The sequence below is a fragment of the Hypanus sabinus genome, chromosome 7, assembly GCF_030144855.1.
Source record: "Hypanus sabinus isolate sHypSab1 chromosome 7, sHypSab1.hap1, whole genome shotgun sequence".
In the NCBI taxonomy this organism is placed as follows: Eukaryota; Metazoa; Chordata; class Chondrichthyes; order Myliobatiformes; family Dasyatidae; genus Hypanus; species Hypanus sabinus.
The window spans coordinates 99652554-99677791 of record NC_082712.1 but is presented as its reverse complement, the minus strand read 5'-3'; the positions used below and the strand labels follow the sequence as shown (position 1 = coordinate 99677791).

At 51.6% G+C, this 25238-nt stretch overlaps 1 protein-coding gene across 6 annotated transcripts in view; it reads left to right on the top strand.

Moving 5' to 3' along the window:
• Positions 1-25238, top strand: part of LOC132397051 (calmodulin-binding transcription activator 2-like) — a 221645-nt gene that overhangs the window by 121951 nt on the left and 74456 nt on the right. For 5 of the 6 annotated variants that reach the window (XR_009513250.1, XM_059975300.1, XM_059975298.1 and 2 more), the window contains 6 exons: positions 2107-2185; positions 2902-3196; positions 14460-14887; positions 15158-15345; positions 22535-22781; positions 23428-23499. Coding sequence is in view for 5 of the 6 variants with exons in the window: in XM_059975300.1 (XP_059831283.1) it covers positions 2107-2185; positions 2902-3196; positions 14460-14887; positions 15158-15345; positions 22535-22781; positions 23428-23499 (1309 nt within the window). In the remaining variant the exon portion in view is untranslated. The remainder of the gene's footprint in view (positions 1-2106; positions 2186-2901; positions 3197-14459; positions 14888-15157; positions 15346-22534; positions 22782-23427; positions 23500-25238) is intronic. The other variant, XM_059975302.1, reaches the window with a different exon arrangement.

The following is a 25238-nucleotide window of genomic DNA, read 5'->3' as shown; positions in this document are numbered from 1 at the left end:
AGATTTGTCAGACATGATTTTCCTTTCACATATCCATGCTGACTTTGTCCGATGATTTCACCTCTTTCCAAATGTGCTGTTATCACATCTTTGATAACTGACTCTAGCATTTTCCCCACCACCGATGTCAGACTCACCGGTCTATAATTCCCCGGTTTCTCTCTCGCTCCTTTTTTAAAAACCTTTCTCAATCAAAAATCTCAACCCTGGGTCCAGTCCTATCCTTCTCCATAATTATGTTGAAACTAATGGCATTGTGATCACTGGACACAAAGTGGTCCCCAACACATAGCTCCGTCACGTGACCTATCTCATTCCCTAACAGGAGATCCAACACTGCCCCTTCTCTAGTTGGTACCTCTATGTATTGCTGCAAAAAACTATCCTGCACACATTTTATGAACTCCAAACCATCCAGCCCTTTTATAGAATGGGCTTCCCAGTCTATGTGTGGAAAATTAAAACCTCCACAATCACAACCTTGTGCTTACTACAATTATCTGCTATTTCCTTACAAATTTGCTCCTCCAATTCTCGCTCCCCATTAGGTGGTCTATAATACAAGTGTTACTACACCTTTCGCATTCCTCAATTCCACCCAAATAGCCTCCCTAGACGAGCTCTCTAATCTATCCTGCCAAAGCACTGCTGTAATATTTTCTCGGACAAGCAATGCAACACCTCCCCCCCGCCCCTCCAATTCTATCACACCTGAAGCAACTAAATCCAGGAATATTTAGTTGCCAGTCACACCCCTCCTGCAACCATGTTTCGCTAATAGCTACAACATCATATTTCCAGGTATCAATCCATGCTCTAAGCTCATCCACCTTTCTTACAATGCTCCTAGCATTAAAATAGATGCATTTAAGAAACTCTCCACCTCTTACTCTCTGTTTATCCCTAACGGTGCAAACAACTTTATTATCTTTTTCTTCCTTCTCCCCTACATCTTTGGTCTGAGTGCTCCCCTTTTCTGTCACCTGCCTATCCTTTCTCACACACTGTCTCTTACCTCGTACCCTGTAACGTCAGCCTGTTATACACCACACAATACCCTGTAATGTCAGCCTGTTACACACAGCACAGTACCTTGTAATGTCAGCCTGTTACACACCACATAGTAAGTACCCTGTAACGTTAGGCCGTTATACACCACACAGTACTGTTACGTATCCCGAAAAACTGGAGAACTTACCAGCAAAGATAGAGAGGTCCGTTGAAGTCTGATGTCACTATTTTCAAACGTTTTTATTTATTAAGGGGCACAAAAGTAAGGGTAATGCAAACATTCAGATAAAGCACATCACCAATACTCAATCTAAAGCGCGGGTATAGTCATAATCATCATTAAGAAGTAATCTCGGCTGTTGTCTAGGGGATAATATTTTTGTCCATTGGAAATATAAAAAGTCATTCAGAAGTCTGCAGACTTTAGCCTTTCGAGGAATCGCTGGGTTTCATGTATTTTAGAGGGATCGGTGAAAACGGAAAGAAAACTTGCCCGTATCTTTATGAAACCACTCCGTTAAAAATCAGGGGAGCGTTGGTCTCCCCGTTGTTAGTTCGAAGTCCTTCTCGGTAGTATCAGCCACTCGCTCCCCAGGCAAAGGAGTTAGGAGCACACATGGCGTTGAGTGGCTTCCAGCTCTCCCGGGAGCGTTGAGCGAGCAAGTTCCTCTGGTGCATCGCTAGGGTACTGCCTCCTGCAGTCCGCTTTTATCTTTACTTGCAGAGTTGTAGATGTCCATCAAAATAGGGGGATGTAATCTCCACCCCCACATTGCCCGAGGGTGTCCATGTCCATGGTAGCTCTCACGTAGTAGGGACACACAGGTGTCTCTAAGAACAATGGCCAGAACCGTTGCATTGTCTCTCACTTCCGAGACCCGAATAAATAGCGATCTTGCGATTCTCCGGAAGGAAGGGGCTGCTCCCGCTCCTTCGGCCCCTCAGAGCTGTGGTACCTTCATAACAGTACTTTGTAATGACTAGCCTTTACACACTGAACATTACCCAGTAATGTCAGAGCATTACATAGCAGAGAATATGATGTAATGTTCACACTATTTAAGAGAAACACCTTGTCATTGTATAACCGTACAGGTCACTGAGTGCTGACAGTTTGGACCTGGAGCAGGAGGTTGATCCCCTCAACGTTGATCATTTCTCCTGCACTCCTCTGGTGAGTCACAGATCCCCAAATCTGGGTCGTTTCCCTGAGTAGAGACCTAGTGGCACATATAGGGTGGGCAGTCAGAACCCTTATCCCAGAGCAGAAATGTCAAACACTTGTACTTCAGGTGAGAGGGGAATGGTTTAGAAGAGATGTGCAAGTTTATTTTACAGAGAGTGGTGAATGCCAGGGGTGGTGGTACAGTAGTGAACTTGAAGCAGCTGTTGGACAGACACAGGAATGTGCAGGGAATGGAGGTAATGTACAGGCAGACAGGATTTATTTTAATTCAGCACCGTGTTCAGCACAGATGTGGTGGACTGAAGGACCAGTTCCTTTGCTAGTCAGTCCTCTTTTATAATGAAACGTCCTTTCTACAATAAATACAGGAGGGTCCTGAAAGTGGATTGAGGGACCTGGGAGAATGGTAGCAGCTTGAGGGGTGAGATGCAGGGGTCAGAGGCACTGATTTGACATATGATGGATGTGAGTGGGCCAATGGTGCTGAGGAAGAGAGAAGAACAGGGAAGGAGGAGCGAGGATGTGAAGTAAGGAAGGGAATAAAAAGGGAAGGAGAGAGGACATGGAATCTCTGGTGGGTAAGATACGGGGTGAAGATGCGGAGAGAGGTGGGGGAGATGAGCAGGTAGGGGGAGAGTGTGTATTTGGGCTGGGGTGTGACCATAACCGCTGCCCTCAGTCACCCACTGCTGTTCTCTCACTAGATGTGGGCCTGTGCCCTGGGACATACTGATGCAGCTGTCACTCTATATGGTTGGAATCGGCAAGCTCTCCTCATACCCGACTCCCTGGGGCGGCTGCCCTTGCACGTGGCTCGGGCCCGCGGCCACGTCCAGCTTGCCACTCGCCTGGAGGAGCTGCAGGGTCAGGCTGAGAGCAGCTCATTGACAGCACGCATGCCCAAGGGGGATACAACTGACGGGCAGTGGCCGTTGTCTGCTAGTAACACTCCGGACACACCCAGGGGTCCTCTGTCCTCATTGGCCAGCCCAGACACAGGTAGCCGGACACGTCTCCCTCTCCCTCACTGTCCACACCCCAACTCTCCCACTCTCCTGTCCACCCCCTCCCTCACCATCCTAACTCCCCACCCCTCCAACCCTTTTCTTCCTCCCCTTCCCCACCCTTCCAATACTTTGCTGACTTTCCCCACACTCCCTCCCCTCCTTTCCCAGCCATCAACTCCCCAAACACTACTCCCCACTAAACCTGGCTCTCACTGTATGATGTCCATGGGCCATTTGCCCTGGAGTTGTGTTGTCTCCGTCTGTGTGACATTCACCCTGGAGCCACGTTGTCTCTGTGCGATGTCAATTGGTTGTTCGACATGGAGCTGTGTTTTCTCTGCCTGTGGGACATTCGAGCTGAAGTTGTGTTGTCTCTGCCTGTGGGACATTCGACCTGGAGTTGTGTTATCTCTGTGGGACATTCGACCTGGAGTTGTGTTGTCGCTGTGGGACATTCGACCTGGAGTTGTGTTGTCTCTGTGGGACATTCGACCTGAAGTTGTGTTGTCTCTGTCTGTGGGACATTCGACCTGAAGTTGTGTTGTCTCTGTCTGTGGGACATTCGACCTGGCGTTGAGTTGTCTCTGTCTGTGGGACTTTCGACCTGGAGTTGAGTTGTCTCTGTGGGACATTCGAACTGGAGTTGAGTTGTCTCTGTGGGACATTCCACCTGAAGTTGTGTTGTCTCTGTCTGTGGGACATTCCACCTGTAGTTGTGTTGTCTATGTGGGACATTCGACCTGGAGTTGTGTTGTCTCTGTGGGACATTCGACCTGGAGTTGTGTTGTCTATGTGGGACATTCGACCTGGAGTTGTGTTGTCTCTGTCTGTGGGACATACGACCCGGAGTTGTGTTGTCTCTGTAGGATATTCGACCTGGAGTTGTGTTGTCTCTGTGGGACTTTCGAACTGGAGTTGTGTTGTCTCTGTGGGACATTCCACCTGTAGTTGTGTTGTCTATGTGGGACATTCGACCTGGAGTTGTGTTGTCTCTGTGGGACATACGACCCGGAGTTGTGTTGTCTCTGTGGGACATTCGACATGGAGTTGTGTTGTCTCTGTGGGACATTCGACATGGAGTTGTGTTGTCTCTGTGGGACTTTCGACCTGGAGTTGTGTTGTCTCTGTAGGATATTCGACATGGAGTTGTGTTGTCTCTGTGGGACTTTCGACCTGGAGTTGTATTGTCTCTGTAGGATATTTGACCTGGAGTTGTGTTGTCTCTGTAGGATATTCGACCTGGAGTTGTGTTGTCTCTGTGGGACATTCGACCTGGAGTTGTGTTGTCTCTGTGGGACTTTCGACCTGGAGTTGTGTTGTCTCTGTGGGACATTCGACATGGAGTTGTGTTGTCTCTGTGGGACATTCGACATGGAGTTGTGTTGACTCTGTGGGACATTCGATATGGAGTTGTGTTGTCTCTGTAGGATATTCGGCCTGGAGTTGTGTTGTCTCTGTGGGACATTCGACCTGGAGTTATGTTGTTCTGTGGGACATTCGACCTTGAGTTGTGTTGTCTCTGTCTGTGGGACATTCCACCTGTAGTTGTGTTGTCTATGTGGGACATTCGACCTGGAGTTGTGTTGTCTCTGTGGGACATTCGACCTGGAGTTGTGTTGTCTATGTGGGACATTCGACCTGGAGTTGTGTTGTCTCTGTCTGTGGGACATACGACCCGGAGTTGTGTTGTCTCTGTAGGATATTCGACCTGGAGTTGTGTTGTCTCTGTGGGACTTTCGACCTGGAGTTGTGTTGTCTCTGTGGGACTTTCGAACTGGAGTTGTGTTGTCTCTGTGGGACATTCCACCTGTAGTTGTGTTGTCTATGTGGGACATTCGACCTGGAGTTGTGTTGTCTCTGTGGGACATACGACCCGGAGTTGTGTTGTCTCTGTGGGACATTCGACATGGAGTTGTGTTGTCTCTGTGGGACATTCGACATGGAGTTGTGTTGTCTCTGTGGGACTTTCGACCTGGAGTTGTGTTGTCTCTGTAGGATATTCGACATGGAGTTGTGTTGTCTCTGTGGGACTTTCGACCTGGAGTTGTATTGTCTCTGTAGGATATTCGACCTGGAGTTGTGTTGTCTCTGTAGGATATTCGACCTGGAGTTGTGTTGTCTCTGTGGGACATTCGACCTGGAGTTGTGTTGTCTCTGTGGGACTTTCGACCTGGAGTTGTGTTGTCTCTGTGGGACATTCGACATGGAGTTGTGTTGTCTCTGTGGGACATTCGACATGGAGTTGTGTTGACTCTGTGGGACATTCGATATGGAGTTGTGTTGTCTCTGTAGGATATTCGGCCTGGAGTTGTGTTGTCTCTGTGGGACATTCGACCTGGAGTTGTGTTGTTCTGTGGGACATTCGACCTTGAGTTGTGTTGTCTCTGTCTGTGGGACATTCGACATGGAGTTGTGTTGTCTCTGTGGGACATTCGACCTGGAGTTGTGTTGTCTCTGTCTGTGGGACATTCGACATGGAGTTGTGTTGTCTCTGTCTGTGGGAGTTTCGACCTGAGGTTGCGTTGTCTCTGTGTGACATTCGACCTGAAGTTGCGTTGTCTCTGTGGGACATTCGACCTGGAGTTGTGTTGTCTCTGTAGGATATTCGACCTGGAGTTGTGTTGTCTCTGTCTGTGGGACATTCGACATGGAGTTGTGTTATCTCTGTGGGTCATTCGACCTGGAGTTGTGTTGTCTCTGTGGAACATTCGAAATGGAGTTGTGTTGTTTCTGTTGGACATTCGACCTGGAGTTGTGCTGTCTCTGTCTGTGGGACATTCGACATGGAGTTGTGTTGTCTCTGTCTGTGGGACTTTCGACCTGAAGTTGCGTTGTCTCTGTGTGACATTCGACCTGAAGTTGCGTTGTCTCTGTGGGACATTCAACCTGGAGTTGTGTTGTCTCTGTGGGACTTTCGACCTGGCGTTGAGTTGTCCCTGTGGGACATTCGACCTGAAGTTGTGTTGTCTCTGTGGAACATTCGATCTGGAGTTGTGTTGTTTCTGTGGGACTTTCGACCTGGAGTTGTGTTGTCTCTGTGGGACATTCGACCTGAAGTTATGTTGTCTCTGTGGGACATTCGACCTGAAGTTGTGTTGTCTCTGTGGAACATTCGACCTGGAGTTGTGTTGTCTCTGTCTGTGGGACATTAGACCTGGCGTTGAGTTGTCTCTGTGGGACATTCGACCTGGAGTTGTGTTGTCTCTGTGGGACATTCGAACTGAAGTTATGTTGTCTCTGTGGGACATTCGACCTGAAGTTGTGTTGTCTCTGTGGAACATTCGACCTGGAGTTGTGTTGTATCTGTGGGACATTCGACCTGGAGTTGTGTTGTCTCTGTGGGACATTCGATCTGGGGTTGTGTTGTCTCTGTCTGTGGGACATTCGACATGGAGTTGTGTTGTCTCTGTCGGTGGGACATTCGACATGGTGTTGTGTTGTCTCTGTGGGACATTCGACCTGGAGTTGTGTTGTCTCTGTGGGACATTCGACATGGAGTTGTGTTGTCTCTGTGGGACATTCCTCCTGGAGTTGTGTTATCTCTGTGGGTCATTCGACCTGGAGTTGTGTTTTCTCTGTCTGTGGGACATTCGACATGGAGTTGTGTTGTCTATGTGGGACTTTCGACCTGGCGTTGAGTTGTCTCTGGAACATTCGACCTGGAGTTGTGTTGTATCTGTTGGACATTCGACCTGCTGTTTTGTTGTCTCTGTCTGTGGGACATTCGACATGGAGTTGTGTTGTCTCTGTCTGTGGGACATTCGACCTGGAGTTGTGTTGTCTCTGTGGGACATTTGACCTGGAGTTGTGTTGTCTCTGTGGGACATTTGACCTGGAGTTGTGTTGTCTCTGTGGGACATTCGACATGCAGTTGTGTTGTCTCTGTGGGAAATTCGACTTGGAGTTGTGTTGTCTCTGTGGGACATTCGACCTGGAGTTGTGTTGTCTCTGTCTGTGGGACATTCGACCTGTAGTTGTGTTGTGTCTGTGGGACATTCGACATGGAGTTGTGTTGTCTCTGTCTGTGGGACATTCGACCTGTAGTTGTGTTGTGTCTGTGGGACATTCGACCTGGAGTTGTTTTGTCTTTGCCTGTGGGACATTCGACCTGGCGTTGAGTTGTCTCTGGAACATTCGACCTGGAGTTGTGTTGTATCTGTGGGACATTCGACCTGCTGTTGTGTTGTCTCTGTCTGTGGGACATTCGACATGGAGTTGTGTTGTCTCTGTCTGTGGGACATTCGACCTGAAGTTGCGTTGTCTCTGTGTGACATTCGACCTGAAGCTGCGTTGTCTCTGTGGGACATTCGACCTGGAGTTGTGATGTCTCTGTGGGACATTCGACATGCAGTTGTGTTGTCTCTGTGGGAAATTCGACTTGGAGTTGTGTTGTCTCTGTGGGACATTCGACCTGGAGTTGTGTTGTCTCTGTCTGTGGGACATTCGACCTGTAGTTGTGTTGTCTCTGTCTGTGGGACATTCCACCTGTAGTTGTGTTGTCTATGTGGGACATTCGACCTGGAGTTGTGTTGTCTCTGTGGGACATTCGACCTGGAGTTGTGTTGTCTATGTGGGACATTCGACCTGGAGTTGTGTTGTCTCTGTCTGTGGGACATACGACCCGGAGTTGTGTTGTCTCTGTAGGATATTCGACCTGGAGTTGTGTTGTCTCTGTGGGACTTTCGACCTGGAGTTGTGTTGTCTCTGTGGGACTTTCGAACTGGAGTTGTGTTGTCTCTGTGGGACATTCCACCTGTAGTTGTGTTGTCTATGTGGGACATTCGACCTGGAGTTGTGTTGTCTCTGTGGGACATACGACCCGGAGTTGTGTTGTCTCTGTGGGACATTCGACATGGAGTTGTGTTGTCTCTGTGGGACATTCGACATGGAGTTGTGTTGTCTCTGTGGGACTTTCGACCTGGAGTTGTGTTGTCTCTGTAGGATATTCGACATGGAGTTGTGTTGTCTCTGTGGGACTTTCGACCTGGAGTTGTATTGTCTCTGTAGGATATTCGACCTGGAGTTGTGTTGTCTCTGTGGGACATTCGACCTGGAGTTGTGTTGTCTCTGTCTGTGGGACATTCGACCTGTAGTTGTGTTGTGTCTGTGGGACATTCGACATGGAGTTGTGTTGTCTCTGTGGGACATTCGACCTGGAGTTGTGTTGTCTCTGTGGGACATTCAACATGGAGTTTTTTTGTCTCTGTCTGTGGGACATTCGACCTGGCGTTGTGTTGTCTCTGTCTGTGGGACATTCGACCTGGCGTTGTGTTGTCTCTGTGGGACGTTGGACCTGTAGTTGTGTTGTCTCTGTGGGACATTCGACCTGGCGTTGTGTTGTCTCTGTCTGTGGGACATTCGACCTGGCGTTGTGTTGTCTCTGTGGGTCATTCGACCTGGAGTTGTGTTGTCTCTGTGGGTCAATCGACCTGGAGTTGTGTTGTCTCTGTCTGTGGTACGTTCGACATGGAGTTGTGTTGTCTCTTTGGGACATTCGACATGGTGTTGTGTTGTTTCTGTGGGACTTTCGACCTGGCATTGAGTTGTCTCTGTGGGACATTCAACCTGAAGTTGTGTTGTCTTTGTGGAACATTCGACCTAGAGTTGTGTTGTCTCTGTGGGACATTCGACCTGGAGTTGTGTTGTCTCTGTAGGACATTCGACCTGTAGTTGTGTTGTCTCTGTGGAACATTCGACCTGGTGTTGTGTTGTCTCTGTCTGTGTGACATTCGACATGGAGTTGTGTTGTCTCTGTCTGTGGGACATTCGACATGGAGTTGAGTTGTCTCTGTCTTTGGGACATTCGACATGGAGTTGTGTTGTTTCTGTAGGACATTCGACCTGGAGTTGTGTTGTTTCTGTGGGTCAATCGACCTGGAGTTGTCTTGTCTCTGTCTGTGGGACGTTCGACATGGAGTTGTGTTGTCTCTTTGGGACATTCGACATGGTGTTGTGTTGTTTCTGTGGGACTTTCGACCTGGTGTTGAGTTGTCTCTGTGGGACATTCGACCTGAAGTTGTGTTGTCTCTGTGGAACATTCGCCCTGGAGTTGTGTTGTCTCTGTGGGACATTCAACCTGGAGTTGCGTTGTCTTTGTGGGACATTCAACCTGGAGTTGTGTTGTCTCTGTTTGTGGGAGATTCGACCTGGAGTTGTGTTGTCTCTGTCTGTGGGACATTCGATCTGGCGTTGTGTTGTCTCTGTGGGACATTCGACCTGGTGTTGTGTTGTCTCTGTGGGACATTGGACCTGTAGTTGTGTTGTCTCTGTGGGACATTCGACCTGTAGTTGTGTTGTCTCTGTGGGACATTCGACCTGGAGTTGTGTTGTCTCTGTGGGACATTCGACCTGGAGTTGTGTTGTCTCTGTCTGTGGGACATTCGACATGGAGTTGTGTTGTCTCTGTGGGACATTCGACCTGGAGTTGTGTTATCTCTGTAGGATATTCGACCTGGAGTTGTGTTGTCTCTGTCTGTGGGACATTCGACCTGGTGTTGTGTTGTCTCTGTCTGTGGGATATTCGACATGGAGTTGTGTTGTCTCTGTGGGACATTTGAGATGGAGTTTTGTTGTCTCTGTGGGACATTCAACATGGAGTTGTGTTGTCTCTGTGGGACATTCAACCTGGAGTTTTATTGTCTCTGTGGGACATTCGACCTGAAGTTGTGTTGTCTCCGTCTGTGGGACATTCACCCTGGAGTTACGTTGTGTCTGTCTGTGCGATGTCAATTGGTTGTTCGACATGGAGCTGTGTTGTATCTGTGGGACCTTCGACCTGGAGTTGTGTTGTCTCTGTGGGACATTCGACCTGGAGTTGTGTTATCTCTGTAGGATATTCGACCTGGAGTTGTGTTGTCTCTGTCTGTGTGACATTCGACATGGAGTTGTGTTGTCTCTGTCTGTGGGACATTCGACCTGGTGTTGTGTTGTCTCTGTGGGACATTCGAGATGGAGTTTTGTTGTCACTGTGGGACATTCGACCTGGAGTTGTATTCTCTCTGTGCGACATTTGACCTGCTGTTTTGTTGTCTCTGTCTGTGGGACATTCGACATGGAGTTGTGTTGTCTCTGTGGGACATTCGACCTGGAGTTGTGTTGTCTCTGTCTGTGGGACATTCGACATGGAGTTGTGTTGTCTCTGTGGGACATTCGACCTGGAGTTGTGTTATCTCTGTAGGATATTCGACCTGGAGTTGTGTTGTCTCTGTCTGTGGGACATTCGACCTGGTGTTGTGTTGTCTCTGTCTGTGGGACATTCAACATGGAGTTGTGTTGTCTCTGTGGGACATTCAACCTGGAGTTTTATTGTCTCTGTGGGACATTCAACCTGGAGTTTTATTGTCTCTGTGGGACATTCGACCTGAAGTTGTGTTGTCTCCGTCTGTGGGACATTCACCCTGGAGTTACGTTGTGTCTGTCTGTGCGATGTCAATTGGTTGTTCGACATGGAGCTGTGTTGTATCTGTGGGACCTTCGACCTGGAGTTGTGTTGTCTCTGTGGGACATTCGACCTGGAGTTGTGTTATCTCTGTAGGATATTCGACCTGGAGTTGTGTTGTCTCTGTCTGTGTGACATTCGACATGGAGTTGTGTTGTCTCTGTCTGTGGGACATTCGACCTGGTGTTGTGTTGTCTCTGTGGGACATTCGAGATGGAGTTTTGTTGTCACTGTGGGACATTCGACCTGGAGTTGTATTCTCTCTGTGCGACATTTGACATGGAGTTGTGTTGTCTCTGTAGGATATTTGACCTGGAGTTGTGTTGTATCTGTGGGACATTCGACCTGAAGTTGTGTTGTCTCTGTGGGACTTTTGACCTGGCATTGTGTTGTCTCTGTGGGACATTCGACCTGGAGTTGTGTTGACTCTGTCTGTGGGATATTCGACCTGAAGCTGCGTTGTCTCTGTGGGACATTCGACCTGGAGTTGTGTTGTCTCTGTAGGATATTCGACCTGGAGTTGTGTTGTCTCTGTAGGACATTTGACCTGGAGTTGTGATGTCTCTGTGGGACATTCGACATGCAGTTGTGTTGTCTCTGTGGGAAATTCGACTTGGAGTTGTGTTGTCTCTGTGGGACATTCGACCTGGAGTTGTGTTGTCTCTGTCTGTGGGACATTCGACCTGTAGTTGTGTTGTGTCTGTGGGACATTCGACATGGAGTTGTGTTGTCTCTGTGGGACATTCGACCTGGAGTTGTGTTGTCTCTGTGGGACATTCAACATGGAGTTTTTTTGTCTCTGTCTGTGGGACATTCGACCTGGCGTTGTGTTGTCTCTGTCTGTGGGACATTCGACCTGGCGTTGTGTTGTCTCTGTGGGACGTTGGACCTGTAGTTGTGTTGTCTCTGTGGGACATTCGACCTGGCGTTGTGTTGTCTCTGTCTGTGGGACATTCGACCTGGCGTTGTGTTGTTTCTGTGGGACTTTCGACCTGGCATTGAGTTGTCTCTGTGGGACATTCAACCTGAAGTTGTGTTGTCTTTGTGGAACATTCGACCTAGAGTTGTGTTGTCTCTGTGGGACATTCGACCTGGAGTTGTGTTGTCTCTGTAGGACATTCGACCTGTAGTTGTGTTGTCTCTGTGGAACATTCGACCTGGTGTTGTGTTGTCTCTGTCTGTGTGACATTCGACATGGAGTTGTGTTGTCTCTGTCTGTGGGACATTCGACATGGAGTTGAGTTGTCTCTGTCTTTGGGACATTCGACATGGAGTTGTGTTGTTTCTGTAGGACATTCGACCTGGAGTTGTGTTGTTTCTGTGGGTCAATCGACCTGGAGTTGTCTTGTCTCTGTCTGTGGGACGTTCGACATGGAGTTGTGTTGTCTCTTTGGGACATTCGACATGGTGTTGTGTTGTTTCTGTGGGACTTTCGACCTGGTGTTGAGTTGTCTCTGTGGGACATTCGACCTGAAGTTGTGTTGTCTCTGTGGGACATTCAACCTGGAGTTGCGTTGTCTTTGTGGGACATTCAACCTGGAGTTGTGTTGTCTCTGTTTGTGGGAGATTCGACCTGGAGTTGTGTTGTCTCTGTCTGTGGGACATTCGATCTGGCGTTGTGTTGTCTCTGTGGGACATTCGACCTGGTGTTGTGTTGTCTCTGTGGGACATTGGACCTGTAGTTGTGTTGTCTCTGTGGGACATTCGACCTGTAGTTGTGTTGTCTCTGTGGGACATTCGACCTGGAGTTGTGTTGTCTCTGTGGGACATTCGACCTGGAGTTGTGTTGTCTCTGTCTGTGGGACATTCGACATGGAGTTGTGTTGTCTCTGTGGGACATTCGACCTGGAGTTGTGTTATCTCTGTAGGATATTCGACCTGGAGTTGTGTTGTCTCTGTCTGTGGGACATTCGACCTGGTGTTGTGTTGTCTCTGTCTGTGGGACATTCGACATGGAGTTGTGTTGTCTCTGTGGGACATTCGACCTGGAGTTGTGTTGTCTCTGTGGGACTTTCGACCTGGACTTGTGTTGTCTCTGTGGGACATTCAACCTGGAGTTGCGTTGTCTTTGTGGGACATTCAACCTGGAGTTGTGTTGTCTCTGTTTGTGGGACATTCAACCTGGAGTTGTGTTGTCTCTGTCTGTGGGACATTCGATCTGGAGTTGTGTTGTCTCTGTGGGACATTCGACATGGAGTTGTGTTGTCTCTATGGGACATTCGACCTGAAGTTGTGTTGTCTCTGTGAGACATTCGACCTGGAGTTGTGTTGTCTCTGTGGGACATTCGACCTGGAGTTGTGTTGTCTCTGTGGGACATTCGACCTGGAGTTGTGTTGTCTCTGTCTGAGGGACATTTGACCTGGAGTTGTGTTGTCTCTGTGGGACATTCGACCTGGAGTTGTGTTGTCTCTGTCTGAGGGACATTTGACCTGGAGTTGTGTTGGCTGTTTCTTCGTGATGTCCATGTGCCATTTTACCTGGTGTCTCAGTGCTATTTGTCTCCTCTGGAGACCTGTGTCTTGAGGATATTTGGTCTCTCTGTTTGCCACCTTCCAATCCCACAGAGATTGATTCTTGGCTGTTACGTACAGGTGAATGGGTGGGAATGAGGTCCTATTGGTGCCAACAGATGATACTTTTTGGTGAGCCCTGGGGTTAGGCAGCATCTGTGTGGGAAGCTGGAGAGTCCTGATGATGGTTCATGGTCCGAAACGTCCACTGTCCATTCAGCCCCAGGGATCCTGCCTGACCCATTGAGATCCATTTATCAGTTGTTTGTAGATAACACCAAACCATGAGATGTAGAGGCAGAATTAGGCCATTCAGCCCATCAAGTCTGCTCCACCATACCATCATAGGTGATTTGACTCTTGAGCCCTGTTTTCCTCGCTTCTCCACAGAACCATAACCCCCTTGTCCATCAAGATTCTATGCAGCTCCACTTTAAATATACCCAATGACTTGGCTTTCACAGCCGTCTGTGGAAATGAATTCCACAGATTTGCCACCCGCTGGCTAAAGGAATTCCTCCTCATCTGTGATGTAAAGTGACGCCTGGTGCTGGGAATAGAGGACTGTTATGTGCATTGATGGTGAGGAACGGGGGCTTGTTTTGCTGTAGTTGTGTTCTGCCAAGCGTTGTGGACATGCTGTCTGGGTGCAGATTGTGGGCTACACGCAGTCTGCCTGCAGCACCTCCTTGGGTGTGCTGGTTGTTCACTCAAACGACCCATTTCACTGTATGTTTCGATGTACATGTGATAAATAAATAACCTGAATCTGAAGTCTCCTGCCTTCTCCCCGTATCCCTTCATACTGCGACTGATGAAGAATCCATCAACCTCTGCCTTAAATGTACTAAGACCCGGCCTCCAGAGCCGCCCGCAGCGACAAATTCCACAGATTCACCACCCTCTGGCTAAAGAAATTCCTCCCCATTTCCATTCGAAATGGAATCTATTTTCAGTCTTTGTCCTTTGTTCTTAGACATCCACATATTTGCCACGTCCGATCTATTTCAGCTTTTCAACATTTGAAAGGTTTCAGTGAGATCCCCTTTCAGGTTCCTCACTCCCGAATACTTCTCGTCAGCCTTCTCTGCAGTCTCCGCAATCTCCTTCTCATCAGTACAGTAGTCTGCTAAGCATTTCCTGTCCTGAGCTCAGTTAGACAGTGGGTTCCCACCAGACTGAGTCCCTGTAGAGGTTTCCTATGGCCAGGGTTGGGGCACTGGCCTTCAGTGTGTGTCCCTGTTGCTGTTCAGAGCTGTGTGGTCCTGTGTTGGTTTGGATCTGCACTCACCCTTGTCTCCCACAGGTCTGAGCGCGGCCACCAGCCCCTCCTCTCCCTCCTCGCTGCCTGAGGGCTTGGGAGCCAACTCCGTGAGCTCAGCATACTCCAGCGCATCGGTGAGTGGGGAGAGCGCTACCTACAGCCCTGAGCTTGGTGCCCATGGGGACCCGGACATTGCCATGGAGGTCTGCGAGTCTCAGCAGATGGTGGGGCCAGCCAGCCCTGGGGGGAAGGGGAACTTACTGTGGCCCCTCCCCTCACAGCAGGAGTCTCGGCAACGAGGGACCCCCAGCCCCACTCCCCAGTCCCGCTACTTCATTGACTACGGGCCGACGCATGGCAACAGGCAGTTCTCCGTGATGATCGGTCGGGATTCCATTGAGACCGACCTCCTGCGGTTTAACGAGAATGCGGAAAATGAGGAGTTCCCGCCGCCTGTCGACATGTTACAGGTACGAACCAGACCCTGTCTTCCCCATGAACCCTCGTACACACTCTGCCACTTGCTTGGCTCGGAATCCGATCCTACACTGGGATCCCCGAGTCCCAATTTCCAGCCCGGGATCATTAGGGTCTGCATCCCCACCTTCGGGTCCACATGTCCCACTTTGGGTCCCCAACTCCCTTCTCAGGAGGTACAGTCGTTATTCCCGTCCCAAGTGATACAGTTGTTAAAATGTTGCACTGCCTGTGCTGACCGAATGTGCTCCTGCCCCTCACAGGTGGACATGATGGCCCTGGCTGAGCAGATCATCGAGGCCACTCCAGAACGAATTAAACAGGAAGACTTTAACTCAGTCGAAGCTCCTCTCAAAGAACGCCAGGACAGCTCGAGTATCAGCAACACCATGACATGGCTTGCCACCTACCTGGAGAACGTGGACCAGCTGCCCAACTTCTCCCAGCACAGGTGGGTCTAGACTCGGCAAGTGCACCACTAACGCCATCGAACATCGGGGTACAGTACTGGTCAGGATGGGTCTGTCACTGTATAACACCAGGGTACAGTACCGGTGGGGACGGGTCTGTCGCTGTATAACACCAGGGTACGATACCGGTGGGGACGGGTCTGTCACTGTATAACACTGGGGTACAGTACCGGTGGGGACAGGTCTGTCACTGTACAACACTGGGGTACAGTACCGGTGGGGACAGGTCTGTCACTGTACAACACCGGGGTACGATACCGGTGGGGACGGGTCTGTCACTGTATAACACTGGGGTACGATACCGGTGGGGACAAGTCTGTCACTGTATAACACCGGGGTACAGTACTGGTGGGGATGGGTCTGTCACTGTTTAACACCGGGGTACAGTACCGGTGGGGACGGGTCTGTCACTGTATAACATCGGGGTACGATACCGGTGGGGACGGGTCGGTCACTGTACAACATTGGGGTACGATACCGGTGGGAACGGGTCTGTCACTGTTTAACACCAGGGTACGATACCGGTGGGGACAGGTCTGTCACTGTATAACACTGAAGTACGATATTAGTGGGGACGGAGCTGTGTGTGACCCACAGATGAGGGTGGTGATAAGGTGGGGAGTATGTGCTGGTTTGTTTGAGGTAAAGTTGAGGCTGAGCAGAGCGAATGCCCTCCCCCTCCCTGGACAGCCATGAGCTGCATCCTTGCCACCTCCAGGGCCTGTCATTTGGTGTTGGGTTCCCTGATGACGCACGAGGTGACTGCTTCAATGATCCAGCAAATGCCAGTGTAGCACAGATATACGTGGGCATGGAACGCAAGTTTGCACAGGCTGGGAGCACAGAGAGCCCTGACCTAGTGGACAGGAGGACAGATTTATCCGGCCGGCTGGGGATGCCGTCTTTGTGAGCAGCAATGCAGTTGCCAGCGGGCAGCAGTTACTCTGGGACTAGGTCCTGCAATACTTCACCCTGTAATGAGCAGCGCTGAGTTCTGCTGCAGTCACTGACATCCTGTCCCGCTCCTTTCACCTCACACCAGATTTGAACAGCCTTGGGGCATGAGGAATGTCCCAAGCATCTGGGGGAGGGATTAAGGGGACAGACACAAAGGGGAGGGTTCCACCATGGGGCATAGATCTGCTGAACCACACCTGCAGTAGGTCTTGACCCTCCCCTGCCCCCAACAGTCTGCCTCTGTATACATCAGTCTTTGTGGCACCTCCCCTGCTACTGACTGTCAGGAGCTGGTTGCATGTAGGACAAAACAGGCCTTCGGCCCATTGTGTTTCTGTTGAACGTGCTGAAAATTGATCTAAATCCCTTCTGTATGTGACCCACAGTGAATCAGGCATCAGCCTGGTACCTCTCTGCCCCTCACCTCCCACCCCTCCCCCCCCCACCCAGGTACCAGTCCAAATCTGAACACTGTTTTCAGGAAATTCCTCCCACACCCAACGAACAGAGGGTAGGCCATTCAGCTTATTCAGTCTTGTGTTTCCTCCCAATCTGTTTCCCGCTCCCTCCTTCCCCATTCCCTTCTCGATCCCAGATTCCTTCTCACTCCCCAATATCTTAATCCCCAATACCCACTTCCTTCCTACCCCCACTCTTGCTCCCAAATTCCCCCTCGCGCTCTCCTTTCCTCCTCTTTATCCCAGACCTGTTGCTGGAGACCCTTTCGACTGTTTCAGAAGCGGGGCTGAGCTGCCCCCTGCTGGTGGAGAGTTGCTTCCTTGCACCAATGGATCATTGTACTCAATATTTGAGTAATATTGTAAATATTGTTTGGCTAAGCGTTCCTTGTTGTTTAAGTAATTTGTTATGTTTATACATACGAAGAATGTGAATGGCTTACTTCATCATACCACTGTGACATACATACATGTAGTTAAATCAAACATACACGAGTTAACTCCCAGCTGCCTTGCTTCACTTTCAATTAGCTTTCTATTTTTGAGTTACAAAACTTAACATACATCAAGACCCTCCTTCACTCTTGTGCACTGCCACAGATTTGTGTCTGACTGTGTTTGAACTAAGCTTCTCTCCTTCACTGTCTCATACGCTCCATGTTCTATGTGTTCTCTGTGTCTGTGATCTGACTGCAATGCCATGTGTGGCAGTGAGCCTGACCTGAGGACGCTCCCCCAGTGGTCAGGGATGGGGGAGGGGGAGGATCAGTGGTACCCATGACCTTGAACCTGACAGAAGGTTGTGGCTTTGGGTAGCCGGGATGAGAAAGTGCAGTTAATTTGGTGAACTGTTCAGCCTACCAGGAATTTGGCTTTGCCCGGCCTGAAGGAGCTTTTCTCTGTCTAACAAAGAATGACGTTCATTTACATAACTTTCGATTGAAATATTGATATAATTGGTAAATTGAAACCTTTTCATCCTTGCCCAGGATGGTGTGTGGCCCACTGCTGCCGGAAGTCCTCTGGAGAACCTGTCTCCATGATACTCAGGCACGAACGTTTCCTCAGAGGGCTCTGGGAGTTTCTGCTTGGAACTGGGAATGGCCAGAAATTGCAGGTTCCCCTGAGTGATTCACCCCCTCTGCACCAGGTGAATCACTCCAAAGATTTGAATCTGGGGCTTAGGTCTCACCAGCCTTGTGGGCAAGTACTCAAAAGGGGGGAAAGAGAGAATTCACATGAGACCCCGCGTATCTTCAGTAGCCAGACAGGGAACCCCTACCAAGTCACACACCTTTCTGACATGGGATGTGTTCTTGCCACTGCACTGACTCGCTTCCTTTCTGTGCCATGGAGTAGTTGCAGTACACACAGACCGCGGCTCTCAGCGAACAGTTTCCTTCTCAGGAACAACTGCGTGAGGCCTAGTCTGGTGCTGCTCAATTGCAGCCACATCTATACTCCTCTTTCTGGGCAGCAGAGAGATCCTAACAACAATGGTGTCAGTCCTGTCCACAGCTTGCTTGCTAGCTTGGTCTTCTACCTGGAAATTGATGGGATGGTGTGGAGGGAGCTTCACTCAGTCTCTGACCCCGGGAGTGTGTGATGGGATGGTGTGGAGGGAGCTTCACTCTGTATCTGACTCTGGGAGTGTGTGATGGGATGGTGTGGAGGGAGCTTCACTCTGTATCTGACTCTGGGAGTGTGTGATGGGACGGTGTGGAGGGAGTTTCACTCTGTGTCTGACCCTTGGAGTGTGATGGGACGATGTGGAGGGAGATTCACCCTGTGTCTGACTCTGGGAGTGTGTGATGGGACGGTGTGGAGGGAGATTCACTCTGTGTCTGACCCTGGGAGTGTGTGATGGGACGGTGTGGAGGGAGGGTCACTCTGTGTCTGACCCCGGGAGTGTGTGATTGGACAGTGTGGAGGGAGTTTCACTCTGTGTCTGACCCTGGGAGTGTGTGATGGGACAATGTGGAGGGAGTTTCACTCTGTGTCTGACCCTGGGAGTGTGTGATTGGACAGTGTGGAGGGAGTTTCACTCTGTGTCTGACCCTGGGAGTGTGTGATGGGACAATGTGGAGGGAGTTTCACTCTGTGTCTGACCCTGGGAGAGTGTGATGGGAGGGTGTGGAGGGAGTTTCACTCTATGTCTGACCCTGGGAGTGTGATGGGACGGTGCGGAGGGAGTTTCACTCTGTGTCTGACCCCGGGAGTGTATGATGGGACGATGTGGAGGGAGATTCAGCCGGTGTCTGACCCCGGGAGTGTGTGATGGGACAATGTGGAGGGGGCTTCACTCTGTCTGACCCTGGGAGAGTGTGATGGGATGGTGTGGAGGGAGATTCACCCTGTGTCTGACCCCGGGAGTGTGTGATGGGACGGTGTGGAGGGAGATACACTCTGTGTCTGACCCCGGGAGTGTGTGATGGGACGGTGTGGAGGGAGATTCACCCTGTGTCTGACCCTGGGAGAGTGTGATGGGATGGTGTGGAGGGAGATTCACCCTGTGTCTGACCCCGGGAGTATGTGATGAGACGGTGTGGAGGGAGATTCACTCTGTGTCTGACCCCGGGAGTGTGTGATGGGACGGTGTGGAGGGAGATTCACCCTGTGTCTGACCCCGGGAGTGTGTGATGTGATGGTGTGGAGGGAGTTTCACTCTGTGTCTGACCCCGGGAGTGTGTGATGGGATGGTGTGGAGGGAGATTCACTCTGTGTCTGACCCCGGGAGTGTGTGATGGGATAGTGTGGAGGGAGATTCACTCTGTGTCTGACCCTGGGAATGTGTGATGGGACAGTGTGGAGGGAGGGTCACTCTGTGTCTGACCCCGGGAGTGTGTGATGGGACGGTGTGGAGGGAGATTCACTCTGTGTCTGACCCCGGGAGTGTGTGATGGGACGGTGTGGAGGGAGATTTACCCTGTGTCTGACCCCGGGAGTGTGTGATGGGATGGTGTGGAGGGAGTTTCACTCTGTGTCTGACCCCGGGAGTGTGTGATGGGACAGTGTGGAGGGAGATTCACTCTGTGTCTGACCCCGGGAGTGTGTGATGGGACGGTGTGGAGGGAGATTCACCATGTCTGACCCCGGGAGTGTGTGATGGGACAGTGTGGAGGGAGATTCACTCTGTGTCTGACCCCGGGAGTGTGTGATGGGACGGTGTGGAGGGAGCGTCACTCTGTGTCTGACCCCGGGAGTGTGTGATGGGACAGTGTGGAGGGAGATTCACTATGTGTCTGACCCCGGGAGTGTGTGATGGGACGGTGTGGAGGGAGATTCACTCTGTGTCTGACCCCGGGAGTGTGTGATGGGACGGTGTGGAGGGAGTTTCACTCTGTGTCTGACCCTGGGAGTGTGTGATTGGACAGTGTGGAGGGAGTTTCACTCTGTGTCTGACCCTGGGAGTGTGTGATGGGACAATGTGGAGGGAGTTTCACTCTGTGTCTGACCCTGGGAGAGTGTGATGGGAGGGTGTGGAGGGAGTTTCACTCTATGTCTGACCCTGGGAGTGTGATGGGACGGTGCGGAGGGAGTTTCACTCTGTGTCTGACCCCGGGAGTGTATGATGGGACGATGTGGAGGGAGATTCAGCCGGTGTCTGACCCCGGGAGTGTGTGATGGGACAATGTGGAGGGGGCTTCACTCTGTCTGACCCTGGGAGAGTGTGATGGGATGGTGTGGAGGGAGATTCACCCTGTGTCTGACCCCGGGAGTGTGTGATGGGACGGTGTGGAGGGAGATACACTCTGTGTCTGACCCCGGGAGTGTGTGATGGGACGGTGTGGAGGGAGATTCACCCTGTGTCTGACCCTGGGAGAGTGTGATGGGATGGTGTGGAGGGAGATTCACCCTGTGTCTGACCCCGGGAGTATGTGATGAGACGGTGTGGAGGGAGATTCACTCTGTGTCTGACCCCGGGAGTGTGTGATGGGACGGTGTGGAGGGAGATTCACCCTGTGTCTGACCCCGGGAGTGTGTGATGTGATGGTGTGGAGGGAGTTTCACTCTGTGTCTGACCCCGGGAGTGTGTGATGGGATGGTGTGGAGGGAGATTCACCATGTCTGACCCCGGGAGTGTGTGATGGGACAGTGTGGAGGGAGATTCACTCTGTGTCTGACCCCGGGAGTGTGTGATGGGACGGTGTGGAGGGAGCGTCACTCTGTGTCTGACCCCGGGAGTGTGTGATGGGACAGTGTGGAGGGAGATTCACTATGTGTCTGACCCCGGGAGTGTGTGATGGGACGGTGTGGAGGGAGATTCACTCTGTGTCTGACCCCGGGAGTGTGTGATGGGACGGTGTGGAGGGAGTTTCACTCTGTGTCTGACCCTGGGAGTGTGTGATTGGACAGTGTGGAGGGAGTTTCACTCTGTGTCTGACCCTGGGAGTGTGTGATGGGACAATGTGGAGGGAGTTTCACTCTGTGTCTGACCCTGGGAGAGTGTGATGGGAGGGTGTGGAGGGAGTTTCACTCTATGTCTGACCCTGGGAGTGTGATGGGACGGTGCGGAGGGAGTTTCACTCTGTGTCTGACCCCGGGAGTGTATGATGGGACGATGTGGAGGGAGATTCAGCCGGTGTCTGACCCCGGGAGTGTGTGATGGGACAATGTGGAGGGGGCTTCACTCTGTCTGACCCTGGGAGAGTGTGATGGGATGGTGTGGAGGGAGATTCACCCTGTGTCTGACCCCGGGAGTGTGTGATGGGACGGTGTGGAGGGAGATACACTCTGTGTCTGACCCCGGGAGTGTGTGATGGGACGGTGTGGAGGGAGATTCACCCTGTGTCTGACCCTGGGAGAGTGTGATGGGATGGTGTGGAGGGAGATTCACCCTGTGTCTGACCCCGGGAGTATGTGATGAGACGGTGTGGAGGGAGATTCACTCTGTGTCTGACCCCGGGAGTGTGTGATGGGACGGTGTGGAGGGAGATTCACCCTGTGTCTGACCCCGGGAGTGTGTGATGTGATGGTGTGGAGGGAGTTTCACTCTGTGTCTGACCCCGGGAGTGTGTGATGGGATGGTGTGGAGGGAGATTCACTCTGTGTCTGACCCCGGGAGTGTGTGATGGGATAGTGTGGAGGGAGATTCACTCTGTGTCTGACCCTGGGAATGTGTGATGGGACAGTGTGGAGGGAGGGTCACTCTGTGTCTGACCCCGGGAGTGTGTGATGGGACGGTGTGGAGGGAGATTCACTCTGTGTCTGACCCCGGGAGTGTGTGATGGGACGGTGTGGAGGGAGATTTACCCTGTGTCTGACCCCGGGAGTGTGTGATGGGATGGTGTGGAGGGAGTTTCACTCTGTGTCTGACCCCGGGAGTGTGTGATGGGACAGTGTGGAGGGAGATTCACTCTGTGTCTGACCCCGGGAGTGTGTGATGGGACGGTGTGGAGGGAGATTCACCATGTCTGACCCCGGGAGTGTGTGATGGGACAGTGTGGAGGGAGATTCACTCTGTGTCTGACCCCGGGAGTGTGTGATGGGACGGTGTGGAGGGAGCGTCACTCTGTGTCTGACCCCGGGAGTGTGTGATGGGACAGTGTGGAGGGAGATTCACTATGTGTCTGACCCCGGGAGTGTGTGATGGGACGGTGTGGAGGGAGATTCACTCTGTGTCTGACCCCGGGAGTGTGTGATGGGACGGTGTGGAGGGAGATTCACCATGTCTGACCCCGGGAGTGTGTGATGGGACAGTGTGGAGGGAACTTTGTTCTAATCTAATGCTCTCATTAACATTTACCTGTCACAGATCCGCCTGTAACCAACCGCTGACACCACCATCTCATGCCTGCCTCAGTCCTGTGAACTCACCACTCAGTGACATCACCTTCGAGAGAGTGGATGTGGCAGCCAACACTGGCTGGTCAGATTTCCTCAATGCCTCCACCAATGGCAAGATGGAGAGTGAATTCGCTCTGCTGACGTTGTCTGATCACGAACAGCGGGAGCTGTATGAAGCCGCTCGCATCATCCAGACTGCCTTCCGCAAGTACAAGGTGAAGGGCGGCTATGAGGCAATAGGGTCAGTCTCTTGCCCCCCCTCTTCCCTGCTACCCCTCACACAGTGGTACAGATCTGGCCACCAGTTGTAAATGAAGTCCCTCTGAGGAAACCTCCCCTGTGTAACAGAACACGGCAGGACTGATGTTTGGGTGCCAAGGGGGTGGGGAGGGGGCAACGGAAAGGCTGAGCTTGTGAGAAGTGCAAGGTCAAGACGGTGGAGAGGGGCCATAAGAGAATGGGGAAGGGACGGGTTGAGGAGGGGAGGTGGGTGAGAAATGCAGGGCTAGAGGGCTAGGACAGGAGGGGAGGGTGAAGAGAGGGAGAGAGGCAGAGAAGGGGTGAGGAAGGCAAGGTCAGGGCATCTGGTGCCCTGTGGATGGGAGGGTGTGACGATGAGGAGAGGGGAGGGCAGGGGTGAGGAAGGTGACGGTGGTAGGGAGAGAGCTGGAGAGGGTGAGGAGTGGAGAGAGTTCGTGGGCTGGGATGGGGAGTACTGATGGTGACTGTATGAGGGAGTGGGAAGATGAGGGGAGGGTGTGAGAAGAGCATCCATGTGGGGGATGGGGAGGGGTGACTGTCCGGTTACCGGGGCAGTTAGGGGCAACTCTGGGTGGCTGTGACTTTCTCTCTGTATGACAGGGGCGCCGCCTGAAGGAACAACAGGAGGTAGCGGCTGCAGTCATTCAGCGATGCTACAGGAAGTACAAGCAGGTACAGTGTGAATAAATAACCATGGCATCCAGCACCACGGATCATCTTTCCTCATAAACCTGGCATTTCATTCAATCACTCCTCTTCCCTACTGACCCCTCCCTCCTCCTCCCTTTCCACCTCCCTTCTGCCACCTCCCTACTCTCCACCTCCCCACTCTCCACATCCCAACTCTGCCTCTCCCCACTCTCCCCCCACCGACTCTCCCCTCTGTCCCCCGACTCTCCCCCTCCCCACTCAACCCCTCCTGACTCTCCTCCTCCCTTCTCCCACCTCCCCAGAAACCCCCCACTGAACCCACAGTGGTCGCTGGCTCCCTCTCCAAGAACACCGTGGTATAAATGTCACCCCGGAAAAGGGACAGGCAAAGCCCTCGACGACCTACTGCCTGGACCCTTGAATGCCCACCTTGGCCAGACACAAGAGCAAGTGTGCCAGTAGATCCCCCGAGGACCTCCCCACCCCCTTACTGGATGCCCATATTACTAGGAGTGCGGGATTGAAGTGGAGCAGCCCTTTCAGATATTCAAACAGGGGATGCAACCTCTCTCACTCCTTGCAGACAGGACTCCTCCTGTCCACCTAAAGGACAGGTGGATGGGGTATCAGTGAAGCTGATCAGTAATCTAAAGCCTGGTGCTGTCCTATGCAACACCCTCCACTCCAATGTTCGACTGATGTTCAGGGGAAAGACGCCTGCACAGAGAGACTGCCACTGAGGACATGCCGGTGTGTGCTGCCTTTCGGTGATACAGACCGTCACAGCGTGTCCAGACAACGGGTGAGGGGAACGAAGTGAATAGTGTGCAAGAGCGGCCTGTCAAGGAATGGCACAGTGGGTATCTCTGCCACACAGCTCATGCTGTGTGTTTGGGTCTGATGACCAGCTGGGGTTAACACTCCCGACCCATGGTGATTTGATGGGAGATGACCCCTCTCACCACTCAGGCACGTGCAGGAGCCCTCTGACCAGTTGAGCCTGAATAACTCCTAGTAAAAGCCTTGCAGCTCGCTCATAGCAGCACTGCTGATTTTCATGATCTCTCCTGAAGGCAATGCTCTGTGTCCCACAGTGTGCCACCTCGGAGAGTGCTCCGTGTACACGTATCTCTGCAGGACCGAGGCGGAGAGCCACCAGCCGTGTATGTATACATACCAGGAACTGACCACCCTCCACTGGCGGAAGACTCAGGACTGAAGCAGAGACCCAATGGCACCAGTTGCCCCAGAAGTTGTTCACCAGCTTCCCCAGAGTCGTTGATCATAAGGAGGACAAATATAGTGGGTGGGACTAAAGAGACAAGCTGATACCAAAGCCTGGTGGCATCAGCTGGTTAGTAACCAACACCCTGCCCTGGTACGAGACCTGACCATCATCACAGCCTGACAGATACTTTCATCTATTAAGTCCCACCAGTTCGCTGGCCAAGACTTAACAGTGGAGTTTAGGTAGACCCTCAGATGGAGGAGGTGCTTGGTACTCCACGCAAATGGCCATAGCTGTTCTGGCAAGGAGTCCACCTCCCACTGACCCACTAAAAGACCAGACCCTGCCGGAGGACGCGGACAGTTTTGCATCTCCTGTAGTCAACAGGATCGATGATCATAAGGAGGACATCTTCGGCATTAACAGAAAGGAATACCTTCATCTGCAGTCACGCAGAACCAGACTCATCAAACACTTCTGAAGAAGGCAGAAGAAAGTTCTCTAGGGCTAGGCAGACTGAGTATAGTTGTCC